The sequence below is a fragment of the Drosophila bipectinata genome, chromosome XL (assembly GCF_030179905.1).
Source record: "Drosophila bipectinata strain 14024-0381.07 chromosome XL, DbipHiC1v2, whole genome shotgun sequence".
NCBI lineage: Eukaryota > Metazoa > Arthropoda > Insecta > Diptera > Drosophilidae > Drosophila > Drosophila bipectinata.
The window spans coordinates 9,524,953-9,545,731 of record NC_091734.1 but is presented as its reverse complement, the minus strand read 5'-3'; the positions used below and the strand labels follow the sequence as shown (position 1 = coordinate 9,545,731).

The 20,779-nt window shown below is 36.2% G+C and overlaps 1 protein-coding gene across 9 annotated transcripts in view; it reads left to right on the top strand.

Moving 5' to 3' along the window:
- Positions 1-20,779, top strand: part of LOC108129539 (potassium voltage-gated channel protein Shaker) — a 159,310-nt gene that overhangs the window by 78,386 nt on the left and 60,145 nt on the right. The window contains exon 1 of one of the 9 annotated variants that reach the window (XM_017247712.3): positions 15,124-15,731. The exons of the other annotated variants lie outside the window; for them this stretch is intronic. Coding sequence (XP_017103201.2) covers positions 15,706-15,731 — 26 coding nt within the window. The 5' untranslated portion in view covers positions 15,124-15,705. Of the gene's footprint in view, positions 1-15,123; positions 15,732-20,779 lie in introns of those variants that run through there. 9 annotated transcript variants of the gene reach the window in all.

Below are 20,779 nucleotides of genomic sequence, written 5' to 3'. Positions count from 1 at the left end.
TTAAATTTCTATTTTGATGGCTTGTTTTTGTAAAAAATTGAATAAAAATGAATTTTTCAACTACAACTAAATGCAAAACAATACTTAGTTTATTTTGAGTAAAAAAATAAGTAATAATTAGTAAAATGCTTCGCTTAAATGCTTTCAAAATGCTTAAATGCTTTCTTACCAAAAAAAAGCACTTAAAGGTTAACAAATATTTTCATTTTTTTTAATAAAAAATCAAAAGGTTTTGTAACAATTATCCTGTCACCAGGGTGTAATCATCGCCCACAGATTCGTTGTCCCACAGGGCGTATGCGTAATGTGTCCCCTTCACAAAGGACAAATTAGAAAAGGAAACAAAAAAAAAAAAAAAAGAACTGTATATAGAAAAAGTGGTAGACAAAAACGGAAACAGAGCCAAGTTGCCGCCAAGTCAATGCCCCGGCAAACTGAGAATCCCAGAATCTATAACCAAAATCTGAATCAACAGACACCAGACGGCGCCAGTTTCGAACTCTGAACTCTCCTCCAAAAAAAAAGTGCCAGAGGGAGGAAGTCAGAAGTCAAAAGCCAGAAAAGTCAGTAGCCAGGATAAAAATATATATATATATATATATATATATGCGTAGTCATCTCTGCGTCTAACTGGAGCCAACATAATTCTCATTCGTTCATTACGTATACGCCACGGTGTCACTGATGGTTTGAGTGACGGGGGGGTGACTTTGTATTATACTGGGAACAGGAGCAACGGTTAATTGTCCTAGGTCAGCAGAAAATCAAAGGTCCTGATGCTTCCCGAGTGAACTCAAGGATGATACTTGGCATATTTTTGGTTTTTTGCTTTATTATTTAACTTTTTTTTTTTGTACCGCTTTTATGTAATGCTTTTGGGGGGGTCTCTAGGGGGGTATGAGTTGGAAAATTGCTTTAATGTGGCTTGCGTGTTGCTGTGAGCTGTGCCCTTTGTTGCTTTGCTTTCGTTTTTTTTTTGTTTTTTTTGTACCTCCAACGCCGCTAAAAAAGAATTTATGTCAATGCCAGAAGCGGCAAACAACAAACCAACAAGCGATGGAGCAGAGCAAGTATGTGGGTGAAATCGGGAGCCAGAAACATTACTCTGCAGTTTCAGTTAATTGGCAACACACACACAGCCAAACACAGGGGCACACAGAGACAGGGAGAAGCAAAAAAAAAAAAACACTCTTTAGTGGCCAACACGTGGGCGACAAATAAATTATACACACTGAGAACAATTTTTGGTAATTTTTAAATAGGTTTAAGGTCTAAGATCTTTGACTTAAAGGGGAAGCTATTTTGAAGCTTTAGTTTATGATTTATATTAAAAAAAAAAAAATATTATAAAATATATAAAATGCATAATTTGTTATTCAAACATTTTTAAGAACTTGAAAATTTATTTATTTAATTTATTAAGCAATATAAAGTCTAATTTTTAAATGTTTTTCTAAAATTTTTCTATTAATTTCCAAACTGGCTGATAGTTTAAAGATTTGGAAACTAATATTTTGCTTTAAGAGCGTTAAGTTATGAGTTAACTATCAGTTTTTTAACATAAAAATATTTTTAAATATTTTTTTAAATATTTTTTCATTAATATTACCTTTTAAAACTAATTTTTAGAGGAATGGGATACAAATTACTGCTATAACTATGATATTTTCAAGAACTTGAAGGGTTTTCCTAAAAATAATCTTCATATAGTTATATGTTTCTTATGGAAATAGTACCTCTAATAATACAAAACTGTTAATTTGAAATTCTTGAAAGTAAACTTCAAACTCTAAAATAATTGATTATTTAAATTAAACCATTTAAAATTAGTTTAAAAGATTAAAATACAAAAAATAACAAAAAGTAACCATTTCAATCCACTTTTTTAACTAATACAGCCAAAAAGACTCTCAACTCTTAAGCTTTAAAATAAATACCTCTAAATCTAAGACCTATTTTTCCCAGTGTAACAATAGAGAGAGCTAGTTTATGGAAGAAAGAGAGAGAGGGAGAGAGAGAGAGAGTCATAGAGAGCAAAAACACGCGACGCCAGAGCTGCGACATGTAGCCGCCATTTAAATTGCCCGGCAAGGCGAACACCCTCTACACACCACCACCCCCTGCCTGCCACCCACCCCCTCATAACCAAGCCACCCCTCCCCCCGCCAACCCCTTCTCGCCTAGGGGGACAGACCCGGAATGAGACATGTTGCCCTTGATTTGTGTGCACGGCATGTGGCGGCGTGTTGACTATTTGCATTGCATGACGACCCCCACACACACACATACACGAATTTTCTCTCAGTGTATGTGTCAGCTTGTGGGTCCAATAATTTCGTAACATGGCCTTTGTGGCGATCTTTGCCCAGCGATAAAAAATAACAGCACAAAAAAGCAACAATAAACTAGAGAACCAAACTAGCCACTTTTCGTATAAAAATATTTTTACATTTTTGAGCATTTTTTTTAATGAAAGTTTTAAATAAAAATTATACAATCTATGATTATTTATAGGTATGGTTTATAGTTTATTTTTGAATTTAATTATTAAGAGTATAAAGCTAACGGATAAGCTATGAAAAGGGATTTCTAGTTTCGTGGAAAGGCCTGTGTCGAGGACGAAACAATATGTGATATGGAATCTAGTGCAATTGGGTAAACTTCAGGCCAAATGATTTGCATTTTTTCTACTCCTTTTGGGTCTAATTTTTCCTTTTTTTCTTCCTATATTTTCCATTTGATTCTCATTTGTATATTCTTGACGTTTTCTGACTAATGAAGGGTAATTATTAATTATTCGAAGGCTGTTCTACATTTTGCTGACTAATTTCTGGTTGCTAAATAAAAATTGAATTTAAGCTTAAGGTTAAGAGAATTTTAAGAAAAACTATATCCTTAAATCATCTAAAAAAGGCATCTTAAAAATAGGCCCTGAAAAGTATGCTATGAAAAGTGTTGCCTTACAAGACTCTAGTTTTACTTTATTTTGGCTTACCTCAAGGGCCACCAATTAGTAGCGCCACCTCGCCCTTTCTTCTACACCCCCCTCACCACCCCATCGTCTTGAGGCAGCGACCTTGAACTCGCCGGCAAATCGAAGCACGAAACAAACACAAAGCGAATGAAAGTAAAAGTTGCACGTGCTTCGTCTTCTGCGGCTTCTACTTCAGTATTTCTTTTTTTTTTTTTTTTCCTTTTCTTTGCAACTTGCGGCAGCTGCATGCATAATGTGAAAACACCACCCACCATACCCCGGCAAGTCCCATATGCGGCGAAGGTCGCTACTGCATTTTCTAAAAGGAAACTACATAGTTTAAGATTTTCAATGAAAATATCTTCAAAGATTAAAGTTAAATATAAAGTTTATAGAAGTAACTTAAGAGTCAAAGTTTAAAGGATAATTTTTTAATTTAAGAATTTTTTTTAATTATTTTTAAGTAAGTTTAAATATTAAAAAAGTAGATTTTAACCTAGAACTATTTTTTGAAATTGAAGATTATTTTTTGCTCTACCCTTTTCATTTTTCTTATTATAATTGGCATATTTTTTTTTGAGTGTAAGTGGGTTGCAGCAAAAAAATGCATTAGGCCCAGTTGATGAACCTGCTTCCGTTTTATTTTTCTTGTTTTTTTTTTTTGGCCATTTGGCTGACGTCATGTATCTCAAAAGTCGCAGACCTCACCTGGCCGGGTCTTTGTCTTTGCACTTTATTTATTTATTGAGCGCTGCGACAAAAATTTTGCGAATGCAACAAAAAAAAGAAGAAACATAAAAAATTACAAGAAAATGAACTTCAAGAATTGTCGAGGAGAGGAGGTTTGACGACGTCAGCAGCGATTTATTTCGCGACAGTTTGTCGTTCATCTTTTTTTATGGCCGCTGAGTTTCAGATTCTCTGATGTCGTTGTCATTTATTTTCCGTCATAAACTTTCAATGGAATCACGCAAGCGATTTTTTCTGCCAACTTCTCTCCTACTTATCCTTCAACAAATACTATATACCATTATATATATATATATATGTATGTTTGTATATATAATCTAGATCCTACCGCCTGCTGTTTTCTTTCTTGCAATATTTTATTGTTCCGGCTATGACAACATGTGACAGGCTTTAGGCTTATTTTAATTTCCCCCTATCTGCTTTTACATTTTCCATTACATTTTCTTCTCTATCTCTTTTCTTTTTTTTTTTTAAAGCTAACACGCATTCTTGACATTTTTTTTTTCTCGGAAAAAGCTGAACCCATTTTCTATTCATTTCCAGAGCAGAGACTTGGCATTGTTGTTGCCATTGGCGTTGTGATGTTTTGCATGTTTGACACCAAAAACCAGTTGGTCAGAGGGGGGTTAAGAAGCCAGGGGGGTTGAGAGGGGCTAGAGGAGGGCTAGAGGAAAAATGAAGCCAAAAGGCGAACAATAAGCAAATTGGCCAAAGGGCGAACGGCAACAACAGCAATCAACAGCAATGTGGCAATAACAAGCTGCCACCAATAGATATTCAAAAATCACGAATTTTTAATGCTCTTATAATAAGGGCTTATTTTAAATTATTATAATTTTTTTTTAGATTTTAAAAAGTATTTTTAAACAGCAAGTACTTAAAGCCAGCAAGGCATTGGGGCTGGTAACATATGTACATAGCTTGTAGACTTGGAAACATTATAAGTTAATGGTTAAATACAAATTATCTTATTAAAAATATTTTAAAAAGTTACTTTTTGACTTTTATTAGTGTGTTTAGTTTTAAATTAAAATTTAGACCAATTAATTTATGAGTCTAATTATGATTTAATTCATCTTCTTTAGAGTTCTTCTTCTTTAGAGCAGGTCTTATAAGCCTCTTTTTTAAAGCTTTCCTTTTAAAGTAAATTAAACATCTCTTTTTAAGAATCTCTTACCTTTATAAAATCTTTTAAAAAATCATATTTTTCTTAAAGTTAAGTAGTTTCTTAGTCGTTTAAAAAATTTCTTTGCTTGGCTGGCGTATTTTTTTCTGGTTTCTGGTCTGTGTGTTCTTGCCCCGTATAAATAACATTTTTGTCAAGCGCCTTGTATGACAAAGTGTCGGCTATAAATGTGTTGGACACACACTAGAACATGCACTTGCACACACTTACAAACAGGCCAACACTCAGACACACTCGAGGGCAAGCATTTAGAAACTATAAAAATAAATAAACAAGTATTTAAATTGGATAAGTTAGATAAATTGTATAAACAACTCTATAAACTACAAAGCAACTCTACAAAGCAAAGATTAACAAATTTTTTCAAATAAACATAAACAAAGATAAACAATTCTATAGTCATATTATTTAATCAAAATATATATTTTACAGACACAAAGGTGTTTATTTCGAAATTTAAAGATATACATATTATATCTGGATTATGTATTAACATAAATTACTGCCAATATATTAGTTTTGAAAGTTTTTATCCATTATCAAAGTTTAGTAAGAGATTTGGTTATTTTTTTGAGATTTGTGACTTTATTTTTAGATTAAAAATTATAGTTTTAGGGTTTTTAAGTTTTTCCAATGCCTTTAGAGGAGTTGTTTCTTTCTTTCTTGTTTCTAAAACAGTTTTCTAAAAGTTTTCAATAGTTAGGAACTTTTTTTCTAGATTTTGAAGCAAAAAGTATTTATTACTCTACCAGTTAGTACTATTGTTATAACTACTACATGCTTTAGAAGGCATATATACAAAGACAGGTTTTAAGTTCTTTTCATATCTTAATTTATAACCTTTTAGTTTTCGAAAATCATTTTTCTTTTAAAATATAAATAAATTTTAAACTAATGCTTTAATTACTTTCTATACTTGAATTCATGCCCAATATTTCTTTTAAATTGGGAATCTTTTCTAAAAGCTAAAAAATCAAAACATATTTTTTTAAAAAGTGTTTCTAGTAGTGTGCCCTCTATTGTTTTTGAATGCCTAGGCCTATTGGACACTCAAGTGGCTGCAATTGCTGCTTGTGTTGCTGTTGCAGCTGTTTGTTTTCGTTATTATTGCTGTGTCCATGTTGTTGTTGTTGTTATTGCCGCTGCAGTTCAAACGCCAAATGGTGGCAACAACAAATGCCACATCTGGTGGTGCTACAGCTACTGCTACTGCTGCTGCTGCTGAGGCTTGCGTTGGCTGCGACAACGACGTTGGCGTCGCTGCCGGCTGGCTTCTGTCTCCAATGTCTCTGCCACATGATGTTTGTTGGTGTTGCAAGTGTTTTGTTGCCTTTCGCCAGTTGGATGCCCAAAAATTGTGGCGTCTGCGTTGCCCTTTTCCACTTGTTGTTGCAATTTTTGAAATTTTGCTGCTGCTGCTGCTGGCGACAAAATATTTGTTGTTGTTGTTGCACTTGTTGTTGCTTTCTATTGAGTCTGGCTTTCATTTTTTTTTTCCATTTTTTTTTTTTTGTATTTTGTCCCTTTTTTTTTTATACATTTTTCGGCAGTCAGGCAAAACATTTTCGGTTCTGGGGTTTCTGGTTTTCGGTTTTTCGGTTTTGTCGGCCTGATGTTGCTGCCACATGGTTGCAGTTGCAGTTGCACTCGGAACTTGGAACTCGGCGCGGAAAGCGGAAGCATTGCCTGCTTAGGATTACGGATAAATTATTGAAAATATTAAAAAAAATAAATAGAAAATAGAATATTTCATCAGTGGGTGCATCGCAAATTTCGGGAATCGGGAATAATATTTCGGATATATTTCGGAGTGCCGAAAGGAGCAAGTCCTTTTTTATATAGTCCTTCTATACCGATTTATCCGACTCCCTATATCCCTGATCCTTGCTGGCCTGTGGTTGGTGAGGGTAGGGGTGGATCCGCGTGTGTGTGGCAGCCGGCAGGATAATGGCCACGCCGATCAAAACGCATCCTGGCCGGCCAGTCGATTGTTCCTTCTTCCAAAAATTATTTTTTCTTAGTTTTTGTCATAAAGTTTCACAAATTTTTTTCACGTGAAGTTTAGTTTTGTTGGTTGGTTTTTTTTTTTGTTGTGAGTGCCAAGGATAAGGATAAGAAGAAGCAGCAAGGAGCAGAAGCAGGAGCAGGATTAGCAGGAAGCAGCTAACAACAGCAGGATGTTCATATACCATGCCATCAAGGATGAGCTGGACAAAATGTAAATATATATATATATATCTGATAGCCATATGCAAGGCCTGAAGGATGCATGTCCTTCGCATCCTTCCCATAAATCTTTCTTTTCTTTGGCTCGTTGGAACGTTTTTAGTAGAGCTTTGTGGCTCTACTTTTGGGCTATTCACGCATTGATTTTTGCCATCAGCCATCAGATAAAATTAAAAATTAAAAATTTATTGGCCTCCGCCCTCCGCCCCCTGCCCCCCATTACCCCTCTCTCATCTCGCTGGCTCTACTGCTCTACTTGGAAATTAAATTATGCAGAATTCTTAGATTTGATTTGCTTGCCTTCTCAAAAGTCTCTTTCTTTTTGGAGGAAAATCAATTGATACGCAAATGCTTCCATTGTCCTTTGTCCTTTTTTTTTTTTAGGTTTTTTTTTTTCTTTTGCCCTTTGACACGTTTGTTTTGTTTATTTTCCTTTTTTTGTGTGCCCTGTGCTGTGTGCTGACCTGGCCAAAAATAAACTCCATTGACCGCGTCCACTTTCGCAAAAAAAAAGGCCTAAACCCCAAAAACCAGTTTACAGATGCGCATTTTCTTTATTACAGTGGAATAAATAGGGCTTGAAGAGAAATATTTCTAAGATTTGGTGGAAATTGTATTTACTTCTTGATGAATTTTAGGAATAATTAGTGCTATTGTTTTAAAGATATTTTTAAGATTGTATATTTTTTAGATATATCTTAAGATGTATGCGTTTCTTTGCTTTATTTGGATTCCTTAGTGTTTTCTTAGATTCCTTAGTGTTCTACATCCTTGATTTTGATTAAAAATATTTAGTATTAGATTTCTTAAATTCATAGATTATAGTAAGTTTTAAGAGTTTCTTATAATTTTTGGAATGAAAAGAAATCTTGAAATGGTTTATATACTTATCGTAGATTTCTTTTAAATAGAAGATGTTTCATAATAATCATATAATAATTTTCTTATAAAACAAAGTACCATTTTTTAATGAAAAACATTTCTAGTTAAATTAAATATTTTTTATGACAAGCTTGTATTCATTTTTTAAGCTTAACTAATAGCTATAAAGTTTTAAAACCCAATCGTTCTTCTCAAGCTTTCTAAAACAAAGCTCTTTAGATATTTTCCATATTTCTCTTATAAAAATAACCACAATTCTTACTACAAATTATTATCGACTAAGATATCATATGTCATTTATTTGCGGCACCTTCTGCATTCGCAAGTCAATCGAATTGATTGATGAACCCTCCTATGGAAACCGACCCATCAATGTCAGTCAGTCTCTCATCCTTCTTCCTGGCCGTATTCCACGTTGTCTTCCTTTTGCTTCTTCTTTAAGGTACTTCCGCCTCCTCTGCCTTACTCTCTTGCACTCTCTGGGCATATTTGTCCTTCTTCCTTTGTCAGGATTCGTATCTCCTTCGACTTTTGTGTACTCCGATAACCAAGTTTAAACGTCATTAAAACACTTTGCGTGCCATGTTTGCCACCGGATTCCTTCCATGCCATTTTTCCCAACTATACACTGAGCGTAATATTGTTTGTATTCTTTAGAAATTACTTTGAGGGATTCATAAAGAAGAGTTGTTTTTTGTTTAAAGGTATTCCGCTTGAGAATCGGTTGAGAATTGATTGAGAATTGGTTGAGATATAGCAATGACTTTCGGCCAAATATAGGTAGAGAATATGGCCCTATAGAGGAAAACTCCATTTTCAAAGGAATAACATCAGGAGAAATGGACATTTTCAAAGGAATAACATCAGGAGAAATGGACAAAAAATTTAAAAAATATTTTGTCTCATGATTTTGATGCAGAATGGTGGAGAATCGATATAGAAATCGTTTAAGGTACTCCGCTTGAGAATCGGATGAGAATTGGGGAAGATATGCACATTGCAGTGGGCCCTATGGGGGAAAACCCCATTTTCAAGGGACCTCATCAGGAAAAATGGACAAAAAATCGAAAAAATATTTTGTCTCAGGATTTTGATGCAGAATGGTGGAGAATCGATATAGAAATCGTTTAAGGTACTCCGCTTGAGAATCGGATGAGAATTGGGGAAGATATGCACATTGCAGTGGGCCCTATGGGGGAAAACCCCATTTTCAAGGGACCTCATCAGGAAAAATGGACAAAAAATCGAAAAAATATTTTGTGTCAGGATTTTGATGCAGAATGGTGGAGAATCGATATAGAAATCGTTTAAGGTACTCCGCTTGAGAATCGGATGAGAATTGGCTGAGATATGGCCATGGCTCTAGGCCAAGTCTGATAATCCAGGATTTTGCAGGGGTCTCCCCACAAAACTCGAAAAAAATTTTAAAAATATTTTGTGTCTAGATTTAAATGCAGTTCTATGAAGAAACGATCCACAAATCGTTTAAGGTATTCTGCTTAATAATCCCATGAAAAATGAATGAGATATGGCTCTGAGCCTTATGCGAAAATTCCCGATTCTCCTTTAAAATGAATTATCTTTTCTAATCCATTTTTTATATATTTTTTAAATATTTTTTTTTATGAATCAAAATAATTTTTTGTGGTGTACTTTTGCTGGTTCCCTTCCTTTCCCTCTCCATTTTTTTGAAACATTTCCTCTGCGACTCTAGTTCTGATTTTGGTTTTGGTTTCGGTTTTGGTTTCTGTGTCTGTTTGCATTGTTTGTTTGTTGTCTGGCGGCCTTTGGGGCACCATTCTTCGCCCACTCACCACCCCTCCTTTTCCATGACCAAAAAGAACCAGCAACTATTCTATATATAGTATACCTCCAAAGCTATATTTCTTGCACTTTTGTCTAAAACCAAAGTCGGTGTCTGAGCGCTAAATGCTAAATGCATATCTCTGTGTCAGAATGTGGAGCAGTTGCTATAATTACACACACACATACACTCTGAAACACAGACATAGACACTCTTCATTATTGTGTAATCGTTAGAGACAGACAATAAAAGTAAAAGTAAGTGAATTTCAAAGCCCCTTTCATTCACCTTTCACCCATCTTAAGGGCATTTCTCCCAAAAATAACAAAAAAAAAAAAATAAAAAGTAAAATTGCAAAAAGAAAAGTTTGTTGCAAGCTTAACTGACAGTCAAGGGGGGATGTAGTGGGGGTGTAGCAGAAGGCAGGCAGGAACTTCCGGTGGCGCCAAAGAAACGTTAAACGTTTCTTTATTCTCATACTCATTTTCGCCAGTTTCATTTGCATTTGCCTCAAAGTCCTTTCACACTCTGCCAGGATATATACATATATATATAGTATATATAGCTAGTATATAGTACTATAGTTATATAGTATATAGTACAGTGTACCCTCTGCTTTTAGTAATCAATTTTTGTTACTGTTCTTGTTGCAACCAAATGCTATCGATATGTCTTTTGTCTGTGTACTTGTGTGGGTGTCGGTTGTAACTGTACATGTGTAAGTGTATGTGTGTGTTAGTTAGAGTGTGCGTGTAGTTTGGTGGGGAAAAAAACTGGTGAAAATGTGGCATCGAATCGACACAGTCACACAGTTGCATAAACGTCGCACGCGGACGCGGAACCGTTAAGTCGTTGCGAATACAAAACACAGTATTTTTTTTGTAGATTTTTGAAAAGAATTCTCCAATTCTTCAGATTTTCGCAATTCTGTCAATTACATAAATCCTTTAAATGCGTTTCCTCCATCAACAGACATCATAAAATAGTAAAAACAATAAAAGCATTTGTAATGATGCTGTCTCTTGTGCGTGACATGCCCTCTCTCTCTCTTGTGCGTCTCTCTCCATCTCTCTCGCGCTCTCTCTCTGTTGTTGCTCTTTCTCTCTCACTCTGTTGTCTCTGTGTGTGTGTGTATGCTCTCTGTGGACAGCATCCTGATGGGGGAAACGTTTTGGCAAAAATCTGAAACATGAAGATGATTCTTTTTCTGTTTTTTTTTTTTTTGGTTTCTCTTCTACTTCTACTTTTACTGTTTTTTTTTTTTTTTGTTCCTTCGTTCATTTGCCATTACCGTTACCATTACCGTTAGCCATCAGCCATCTACCGTTATCTGCTTTTTCGACTGTTTCGAAATTGAGTTTTCCTGCAATTGTCCCGCAATTCGTGTTCGTCCTTCCGGGAATGCAAGCCAAGCCGCTTCCTCAAATCAGCTCTTCGTCTCAGCTGATTGACTTTGATTTTCTCAGTTTTTGATTTTTTTTTTTCAATGTGAAATTCAATCATTTTATCAACCAGTTTTGATTGGGTTGGCAGTTTTTAAAAGCGTAACTAGCTTTTTGAATAAGTTTTTAGTGAAAATAATAAGAAATTGAAACAAAAAGTAACTAATTATCAACAATAAGATGTCTTACGTGGTCTATTTTTTTTTTTACAATTTTTTTAAAAGTGTTTTTTTTCTGCAAAGTGTTGCAAAAAGTTAATATATATGCATTGAAATCGGAAGCCTGTGCCGCATTGTATGAAAAAAAGTGAAAAATAATAACTAAATGTTTGGTTAGAAGAAAGCCAACCATTATTACTAAAATATAAATACTATTAAATTATCATTATTTACGGTCCCTGGTATTAAGTGTAATAAAAATAAAGCTTACAAAGCTTGATATAATTATATAAAAATCGTATAAAAAAAATAATAAGCCACATTATAATTATATCCTAATAAATATCCATATTTTTGCCAAAAAAACATTCCAAAAATTTCATAGAAGCAGTTCTCTTAAATAGAAAGTAGAAGGATTCTACTAGAAAATACCTACTTTAAATACATTCTATTAATTGAACTAATTATCTAACTTATTAGTTAGAATTCGGAATATATTTTTGTAAATATGTTTTTTTGGCTTGCAAGTTTATTTGTTTCCATAACTTTTAATTTCTACACATGATTCTTTATGGAAAAAAAATTAAAGTTACTTTTTTAAACCTTATACTCGTTTAAAGTTGCCCTTTCGCCTTATGCTCTTTTTTTTAACCTTATACCCTTTTTAAGAACCTAGAAACTAATAATATTATAGTTAATTCTTACTTCTTCTAATATAACTTTTAAAGTTTAACTATTTCTCAACCATATGAATTATTATTATTTTTGCAAAGCAATTTTAAAGTCTATCTTTGTATATAATTTTCTAAGAATTATGTCGCGAAATTCAGTTAAAACTTCTATATAGAGATCAGGTTATATATATGACGATTTTCAATTACTATTAAACATTATTTATAAATTTTAAAACCTTAAATCCTCTATCCTTTAAACCTTTAACCCAAAATATGGGGTTTAGTATTTTTTGGGGGGAACCAAATCCAGTGCCTCAGTAATGCAAAAGGATAATTGAAAGCAAGGGTCCGTTTGGTGCAACACCACCGACTGATAGTGTTTGCCAAAAACGTATTAACCGTAAAAGCTTTTTAGAGTCCTTAGCTTACTACGCGACGCAACTGGGCGCCAATACGCCCTCTGCATCCTTGTTCGCCTTCCTTGATTCCCAGGATGTCAGTGTGTCAGTGTTACAGTGCCAAAGCCGGTCCATGTCCGTGTTTTTCTCTCTCTTGTCTGTGTGCGTGTTTTGGATGCCGACATTTCACGAAGCCTTTCTTCACCTTCTCTTTCTCGCCACCCCTCTCTGTCTATTTGCCTGCTCTCTCTGGCTCTCGGTGGGGCTGTCATGCTGTCTCTCAGCTGCTGGAGAAACGTTTTGGGAAAATGGAACACACGCCTGAAATTCGCCATTCTGGACCGCGCTCATTTCGCGGCATTTTCGTTACGTATACGCACTGTATGCCAGAGTTAAATTACCGCGAAAACAATTTCCTCCTTCGCCCCCCCTCCCTAGCTCTACTAAAAAAAAAGAAGTCCTTTTGAGATAAAAATAGTTGAGAAAATTAAATGAATTATTAAGGGAATTTCTGTTCTAACTTCTACTCGGACTTTAATTGTGTGTTTCTGGTTTCTGGTGTTTGATTGTGTGTGTATTTGGACATATATCCCTACTGTTAAAGAGTGCTTTAGTAATTATATTAGTTTCTTGGCCTTTACCTTTGCTCTTCGGCCCGGTGTCCTGCTACATGTCCTTTTTTTCTGCTGTCTCCAGCGAAATGTAAACAAATTTCAATAATGAAGGTAACCAGGAGGTAAAAAAAAAAAAAACAGGAGAATAAAAATAAAAATAAAAGACAAGCTCTAGCTGTGAGTGTGTGTGTGTGCGAGAGTGTGTATGTGTGTGTGTGGCGCATGTCTGCAGAAGAGAATAAGCAGAAAACTCGGACCGAACGTATAAAAAGCAGCTGTGCGAAGTTCTCGTTTTATTTACATTTATTAATATTCCTTTATTTTTTTTTGTCAGGACTTGTAAGACTGTAAGTGTATGTGTGTGTATGCGGTTAAGTCTGTGGGGAATTGCGGCGTCGCCACTGTGGCGTATGCGTAATATTTTGTTTTGTAATTATATGCGCGGCAAGCAAACGAAAATTTGTGTTTAATTAATTAATTGAAGCGCAGCAGCAGCAGCAAGGGCACCACCAGCAGAAGCAACACCAGCAACAACACCAGCAGCAGTGCCAGTAGCAACACCAGCAACAACACCAACAGCAAAAACAGCAGCAGCAACAGAAGCAGAAAAAGCAGCAGCAGAGACACCAGAAAGTGACAGTGGCAAGCGTTTTCAGTTCACCGCGTGGCGCCAACTTGAGCGCAACTCAGTTCCCAAAAAAAAAAAATACAAAAATTACACCCGTATATATATATATTACATATATATACTTTTTCCCACTTATTTTTTTGTCTATAAAATGTTGTTTTTTTGTTTGTTTTTGTGAGTGGTTCTGTGGGCGAGAGTGTGTTTAGTGTGTTGCACTAAAAACAGCTGCTTGCCGCAGCTGTGTGGCAGTGTAAGAGTGTATGTGTATGTGTGTGTGTGTGTGCGTATAAATAGAATATTTGTGGCCTGCATCCGCCAAGAAACGACCTTGGTGGAAAGTAAAACAAACCGAAAACCGAAAATCCAACGAAACAAAATGGAATGAAACACTCATCAGCCGCATTACAAAAACAAAAACAACAATAAAATAATTTCTTAAGTGAAACTTAAAATTCAAATTAAAAAAAAATCAAATCCTTATAACCTGTGCCCCAATAACTAGGCAATAGAAAATAATAAAAGCTAATAAATAAATAAACGGAGAATGGAGAACGAATACAACAAAAAAAAAAATAGAAAACATAAATATTGCGTGTGGCCGGCGGCAATCGGCAATCGCTTTTGTGGCAGCAACATGTGGCAAGCAAACCGCAACCATTGCCACTAAAATCTAATTACAAATAGAGGGCCCAGCGAGATAGTTTCCTATCCAAAAGCCACAAAAAGCCATCGACCAAACTATTGCCAATAAATATCCAACAAAATAGAAAATAGTTACAAATATAAACAAGTGGTTTCTCAACTCAACTGTGGATTGGATTTTACTTGTTGTTGTTTTTTTTCAAGTGTAGTGTGAGGTTGTGCAGGGATTGTTCTTGAAAATAATTCTTAATTAAAAGTCTTCAATGAAATATAAAAGAAACAAATTTAATATTGAAACTATATGTGGTTTCTAGTAATTTTTAAAATTTTCTGTGTTTTTTTTTTAAAGAGTTTCTTAAACATTAAACATTAAAATAAGAAGACTTAGTAATATATGTACGTCTAAAAAGGGGCGTCTCTATGTCTTCACATTTTTATTTATTTTATAATTCTTCTTAAGAAATAAAAAACTGATAGATTAGTAATTTCGGAGGCTAAAAAAATGTATTTATCTACCAATATTAATTGAAAGAAAAATCTAATACAAAAGGCACTAAATAAATTACAAAAAAAGCGTCCTCCTCGATTCTCACAAGAGATTCAGATTCAAAATTAAGATTCTTAAGTCATATTGTCGGTCTAAAATAAATCCCAACTACTTCTATATTCTTACCAACAAAATAATAACCTTTTTGGGTAAGAAAAAAATAGAAAATCCTAAACAATTATATTACTATAATAGCTCATCGTTGGCCAAAAAAGCTGAATTATTCAATAATGCCTTCGGATCGATCGATAGTCGATCCTAACGTAATAGTGTTCCAATAAATGTGACAAAAAGTAATATTGATCTGCCAAATGCCGTTTCGCAAATGGCTAAAACCAAAGCACAGACAACGAACGGAGCTACAGTTCCGCCACCAACAACGCCAACGCCAACTCCGAGAACAACAACAACAGCCAGAGAGCTCCCAGTGCCATTTACGATTACAGTGAAGCAAAGCTAACACCGACAAAGGAAATTAATAGAAGAAAAACAAAAGGAATAATCGAGGTGGCCAGAGACGAGGCCAAAAAAAAACGAAAAAACACGGCCGCCATGCAATTGCAGGCGGCCAGGGCCATTTTAACCAGCTGCTGCATTTAGCTCATTTACATACCACACATATCCTTAAACCACACATCTACACATACATACATACACTTAAAAAAACACACACACATAGACAGACATAGACTTAGATACAGTGAGCTCATCGAACTAGAACCAAAGCCAGACCCCAAAATCGTAACTGAAACTGAAACCGAAAATTGAAACCGAACCACCATGCAGATGATACTTGTTGCTGGCGGGTAAGTTGAAAGCCAAGCCCTCAAAACCACCCAAAACCCACCCAAAACCCACCCAACCCACCTACCACATCCACCTACCACTTCCTGTCCTTTCCTTCATCGTGCGTGTGTGTGTGTGTGTGTATTTAAGTGTGTGTGTTATCTAAACTAACTGCAACAATTCAAGCTGTAAACTGTAAACGTAACCTCTATGTGTCTATCGAAAAGGATATTTAAAGGATATATATCCTATGTATCTGTATCTGTATCTGTATCTATAGATGACTTTGTATTATAATTGTGCTAACGATCTAGCTGTAAGTTTCTATAAACTCTGGCAGATCCCAGCTCTCTCTCTGTTTATCAACCATACTATATATATCATAAGTAATATATATATCTTATATAGTGCTTTGTGTTTCGCCTTAATTTGCCACTTGCACAGTCTTTGCCCAAAAAAAAAAACAAAAGCCTTCGCTTGGCACTTGTATCTAGTACTTATGGCTTCATTAACCTTTGACTTAATATATTGTATCGGTTCTATAGCTTTGAGATTTTCAGGTTCTTTCAAAATCTTACTAATCTCTGTCTATATCTCTTTTCACGTCTCGTTTCTTCACAACTTTACGCGTTTATCGATGACTTTGATTGATATTATCCATTAATCTTCCAGGTGAGTCAAAACTTTGTTAATTATATATATTTTTTATAAGGTATGATGAAGGTTTATATATAATAAGATATATATGTATTTTTAAGATTACTTGAGAACAAGTTTTTCACTCTTAAACTTGCAAACTTTTTTCCAAGTATGTTCAACAGTTCTTGAAACTGCAAGATTTTGTAAGAAGTACCGGGTATCATTTAGTGGGGTTGAGACCACAAGACATTCTTTTCTTAAATTTTAAACTTATATTAGTACAATATTATCAATACTATAACATGATACCTTCTAGTATTACAAAATTTATGAGAGATATAATTTATAAAGGAATAAACGGTTTCTATATAATACCTGATATCGTATAGTCGGGAAAAAGCCTACCTATCAGTTATTATTGCATATACAGTATGTACCACACCTTATCACCCTAAAAATACACCTTAAGAAGGTAAAAAATATTAATATTATAAAGTAGATTGCAAAGGGAAGCCTGCAAAAAAATTGTCGTGCAACTCCAATGAGTTTTGTTTCAAAACTGAGTTTATTTCATATAATTCTCTATTGAGAAAAATACATGAAAATTTTAAAATCTATTTAAAACTACTGACCATCGGACTGTACATTAACATGCTATATGGCCCTTTCTTAAGTGCTATAAGCGTACCACTTATGTATTTGTGATAGGCTGCAGGGGATCGGTTTTAAACCATGATGTTTTTCTCTTATTTTCATGTGTCCGATTCCCTTGAAACTCTATCTTTGGAATTCTTATTTCAAATCGTGTTCAACCTTATCTTTTCAAAGCGTTTATAATTTTCCAGTGTGGCCTAAAAGGTATTAATTTTCAAAAAGGTTTAGTTCATACATATATCTCCACGATTCTTCTAACACCATGGTTCTTTTAAATAGTGCAATTACCCTCAAAACGAAAATACATTTCCAAAAAGGTATTTGATTTACAAAGGCTTTAGTTAATATTTCCCTACAAATCTCCTAAAGTAAAACCCTTCAATCTTCTAATATTTTTATAATCTCCGATATATTATATATAGTTTTTCAAACACTTCATAGTTTTCCAGTGTGACCAAATGGCTTTTAATTTGCCAAATCGTTTACTTTAAACTTCACCACAAATCTCCTAGCTTAGCAGAGTCCTCATCGAAAAGCTCTTATATTCCGATTTTGTTGCCTATTCCAAGCTTGAAAGCTTAGAACAAAATGAAACCGGATAATGGGATAGCTTGTTAAAAAGAAGCTTAAAAGCTGTGCTAGCTTAAACGACGCTTCAGCTAGCCACGAAGCTTTTAAGCTTGGTCCTTGTTGCCGTCGTTTTTTTTTAACCAAAAAGCTCTCACACGCTTTGTTTGAGCGGGCCTTTGTGCCCGAATGTTAGTGTGTGTGTGTGTGAGTGTGGCCGTATGTTTATTTATTAATAATTGCATTACTCATACGCCACGATGTCCCTCGCTTGCCAGCGTTCAAGCGTTCAAGTGCACACGTGACATGTATACGTCAGGGTGTTCATGTATATGTATGGGTGTTTTTTTTTGTTGTTGTTATGATTGTATGAGTATGAGTGTGAGCTGAGTGTGTGTGTGCATTTATTCGCATTATTATAATCAAGTGGAGCTCCACAATGGTGGAGCATAACGAGCCTGGCGGCATTTTAAAACACACATTAATAATAGAGTAAGAATAGTAGTGGGGCACACCTCACGCCCCCAGGGGGCGGTGGCTGGGTTGGTTGGGCTTTATGGGGGGCTATATGGCTTTTGTGGTTTCTCCTTCGATTCGATTTTCAGTGGCATTGTGTGAGTGTTTTTGGTTCATTTACAGTTTTCACCTAGTTTTCGTGTTTTGGTCGCCGCCTTAGCGGCCCCAAGCGGCATTTGCTTTTGTTTAACCCTGCCCCTCTCCCCCACTCGCCCTTTGACCCATCGTCGGGTTCGTGTTTTTTGTATTGGCCGGTGCCCGAGTGTCGCCAGTCAGTGTGTCCCAGTGCTATTGCCCCGCTCCCCTTTTGCTTAGCCATGTTCGCCCTGGCTACACTTTTGGCTTTTGGGCCTGCTTTTCGGTCTCTCTGTGTTCGTGCCAAGTGGCACTAAAACTATTTGCCTTTTGCCCAGTTTTCAGGCCTGCACTCTACTACTCCCCTTTTTGGCCAAGCGGTACCTGCCACACACACACACACACATACACTGTAGCATAGCCTGGCTCAGGACACAGCACGCAACACGCAGAGGCGCCAAGCAGGAGCAGCAGCAGTGCAGCTTTGGGAACACCAAACTCCATGCCATGTCTCCATCTCCATCTCCTTTTCTGTCTCTGTTCTACGTCTTTTACTTCAACCTACTCTCGCTGGCTCACTCGCTCGCTCTCTTTCCCTCCTCCATGCTCCATACTCCATGCTCCTATTTTTCGTCCATCACTCCACACGATCCCGCGGCCAATGCAGCAAACGGTAAACTCGCACGTGCTCGCTTCGGCATTTTGTTTTTGTTTCTTTTTTTTTTCTTCTTGTTTTTCCCTTCTTCATATTCGATATGTTTTTTGTTTTGTTATTGTAGCCCGAACAGGCTTCGGTTTTGGCATTCGGCTGGCGGCGATTCGGTTCGTTACAGTTCGGCAGCGGCCTTCGTGCCGCTATGGCTGGCGCGCTGCTGCCTGAATATGCCTGACTGCTGCCTGCCTGCTGCTACTGCTGCTGCTATGGCTGCTTTTGCTGCTGCCATTGCTGCGGCTGATGGACACTTTTGCAGCGCCACCGTTCGGTTCAGTCGTCGCAGTCGCAGTCACGTCGTCACAACGTAATCGTGCAACGCGTTCCGCGCTTGGCGGCGACTGTCGTCGGTCAGTCAGTCAGTCAGTCAGTCAGTTAGTCAGTTAGTCAATCAATCAATCATTCAGTTAGTCAATCATTCAGTTAGTCAATCATTCAATTAGTCAATCATTCAGTTTGTGAGTTTATTAAAAAAAATCACAAAATAATTATTCAAGTCTTTTAATATTTTTTGGTATTTTTTTTATAAAAAATAATAAATATATATTTTTTTTGGAAAAACCCGTTAATCGTTAAAAATTTGCGTGCCGCGCGTTTAGTAATTTTTTTCTTCAATTTTTTTTTTACAAGTGCTACAGTGTGTGTGTTTGTGTGTGTGTTTGCTAGCCCTTGTTGTTGTTATTGTAACTCTTGTTGTTGTTGTTGTTTAGTGCGTGCCGCACACGACAATTGAAAAGTAAAGAAAACAACAAAAAAAAACAAAGGAAATAAAAGAGTAAACAACAAAAAAAAAAATAAATAAAAAACTTCACTTAAAAGGTGTTTAAAGGAGCTTAAGAACAGGACATGCCGATGCACGTTCCGCAAAGAAAAGGACAAGACACAAGACAGACAGGAACATGACTGGACATGACTGGACATCGATGGACGGGGGCTACTAGATGCCCAGCTGAGCCGAGATCGGCTTAGCACACAGACTCTGCCAAAGAGGACTCTTGCAAGAGTCTCCCAGTCCCCCCCCAGTCTCTTGCATCCCCTCTGTGTTTGTTTACCTTAATTAATGCACTACCGGACTACCACCCCGTATCCGTACTCCTCGCCGTACCCGGACACGGCCAACATAATTTGCCTTGAGGTGGGGTACTCCCCCACTCTCTAGCCGGCCTCTTGCAGCCTCAGGCCGTAGCTGCAGGTCGAGTTAATTAATATTTCACTCTAGTCGGGATGGGGGGGCATGCAACCAACCGTTAGAGCAAGACAGAAATAGAAAATAAGAAAGCCCAAAAGAGAGGGAGGGGAGTTGTGCTTACATAAGCAACTTCAATTCCTATTGCCATTTTCCATTTCCATTTCCATTTCGGTTGCCAGTAGTGGCCTCAAAGTGGCCAAAAAAAGAGCCTAAAAGAGAAAACTGGGAAAATTGCTCATACGACGCATTGGCGCCATCAAAAAAAAAAAAAAAAAATACTAAAAAAAGAAAGAAAGAAGAGAGTCTAGGGGCGGTGGCAGAACTTGAAGCCAAAATAGAGTACAATCTGACCCAATTTTTGATTTTAAATCAAAAACACTTTACTAAAATGGTCTTAAATTTAAATATTTATTGTATTTCGATATATTTACTTTAAAAACAATATTAAATTCTTTAAAAGTTATACTCTCTTTTATTTTATTGGCGATTTAAGTCAAGTTTGAGTCGCACACGCCAAAAATTAATTGGGCACTTGAAGAGTTGAAGGGGGGGACGGCTCTGCCGTGACGGCTCGACAGCTCTGCCTACTGTTAACCCTTATCCACTCCAGCCACTTGGGCTGCCACAGCCCTCTTAACCCTACACTGCCAGTGTGCCTACCCCGTCACCCCGTCACACTTGCCTTTTGTATAATGTTCTAGGCAACTGATTTATTT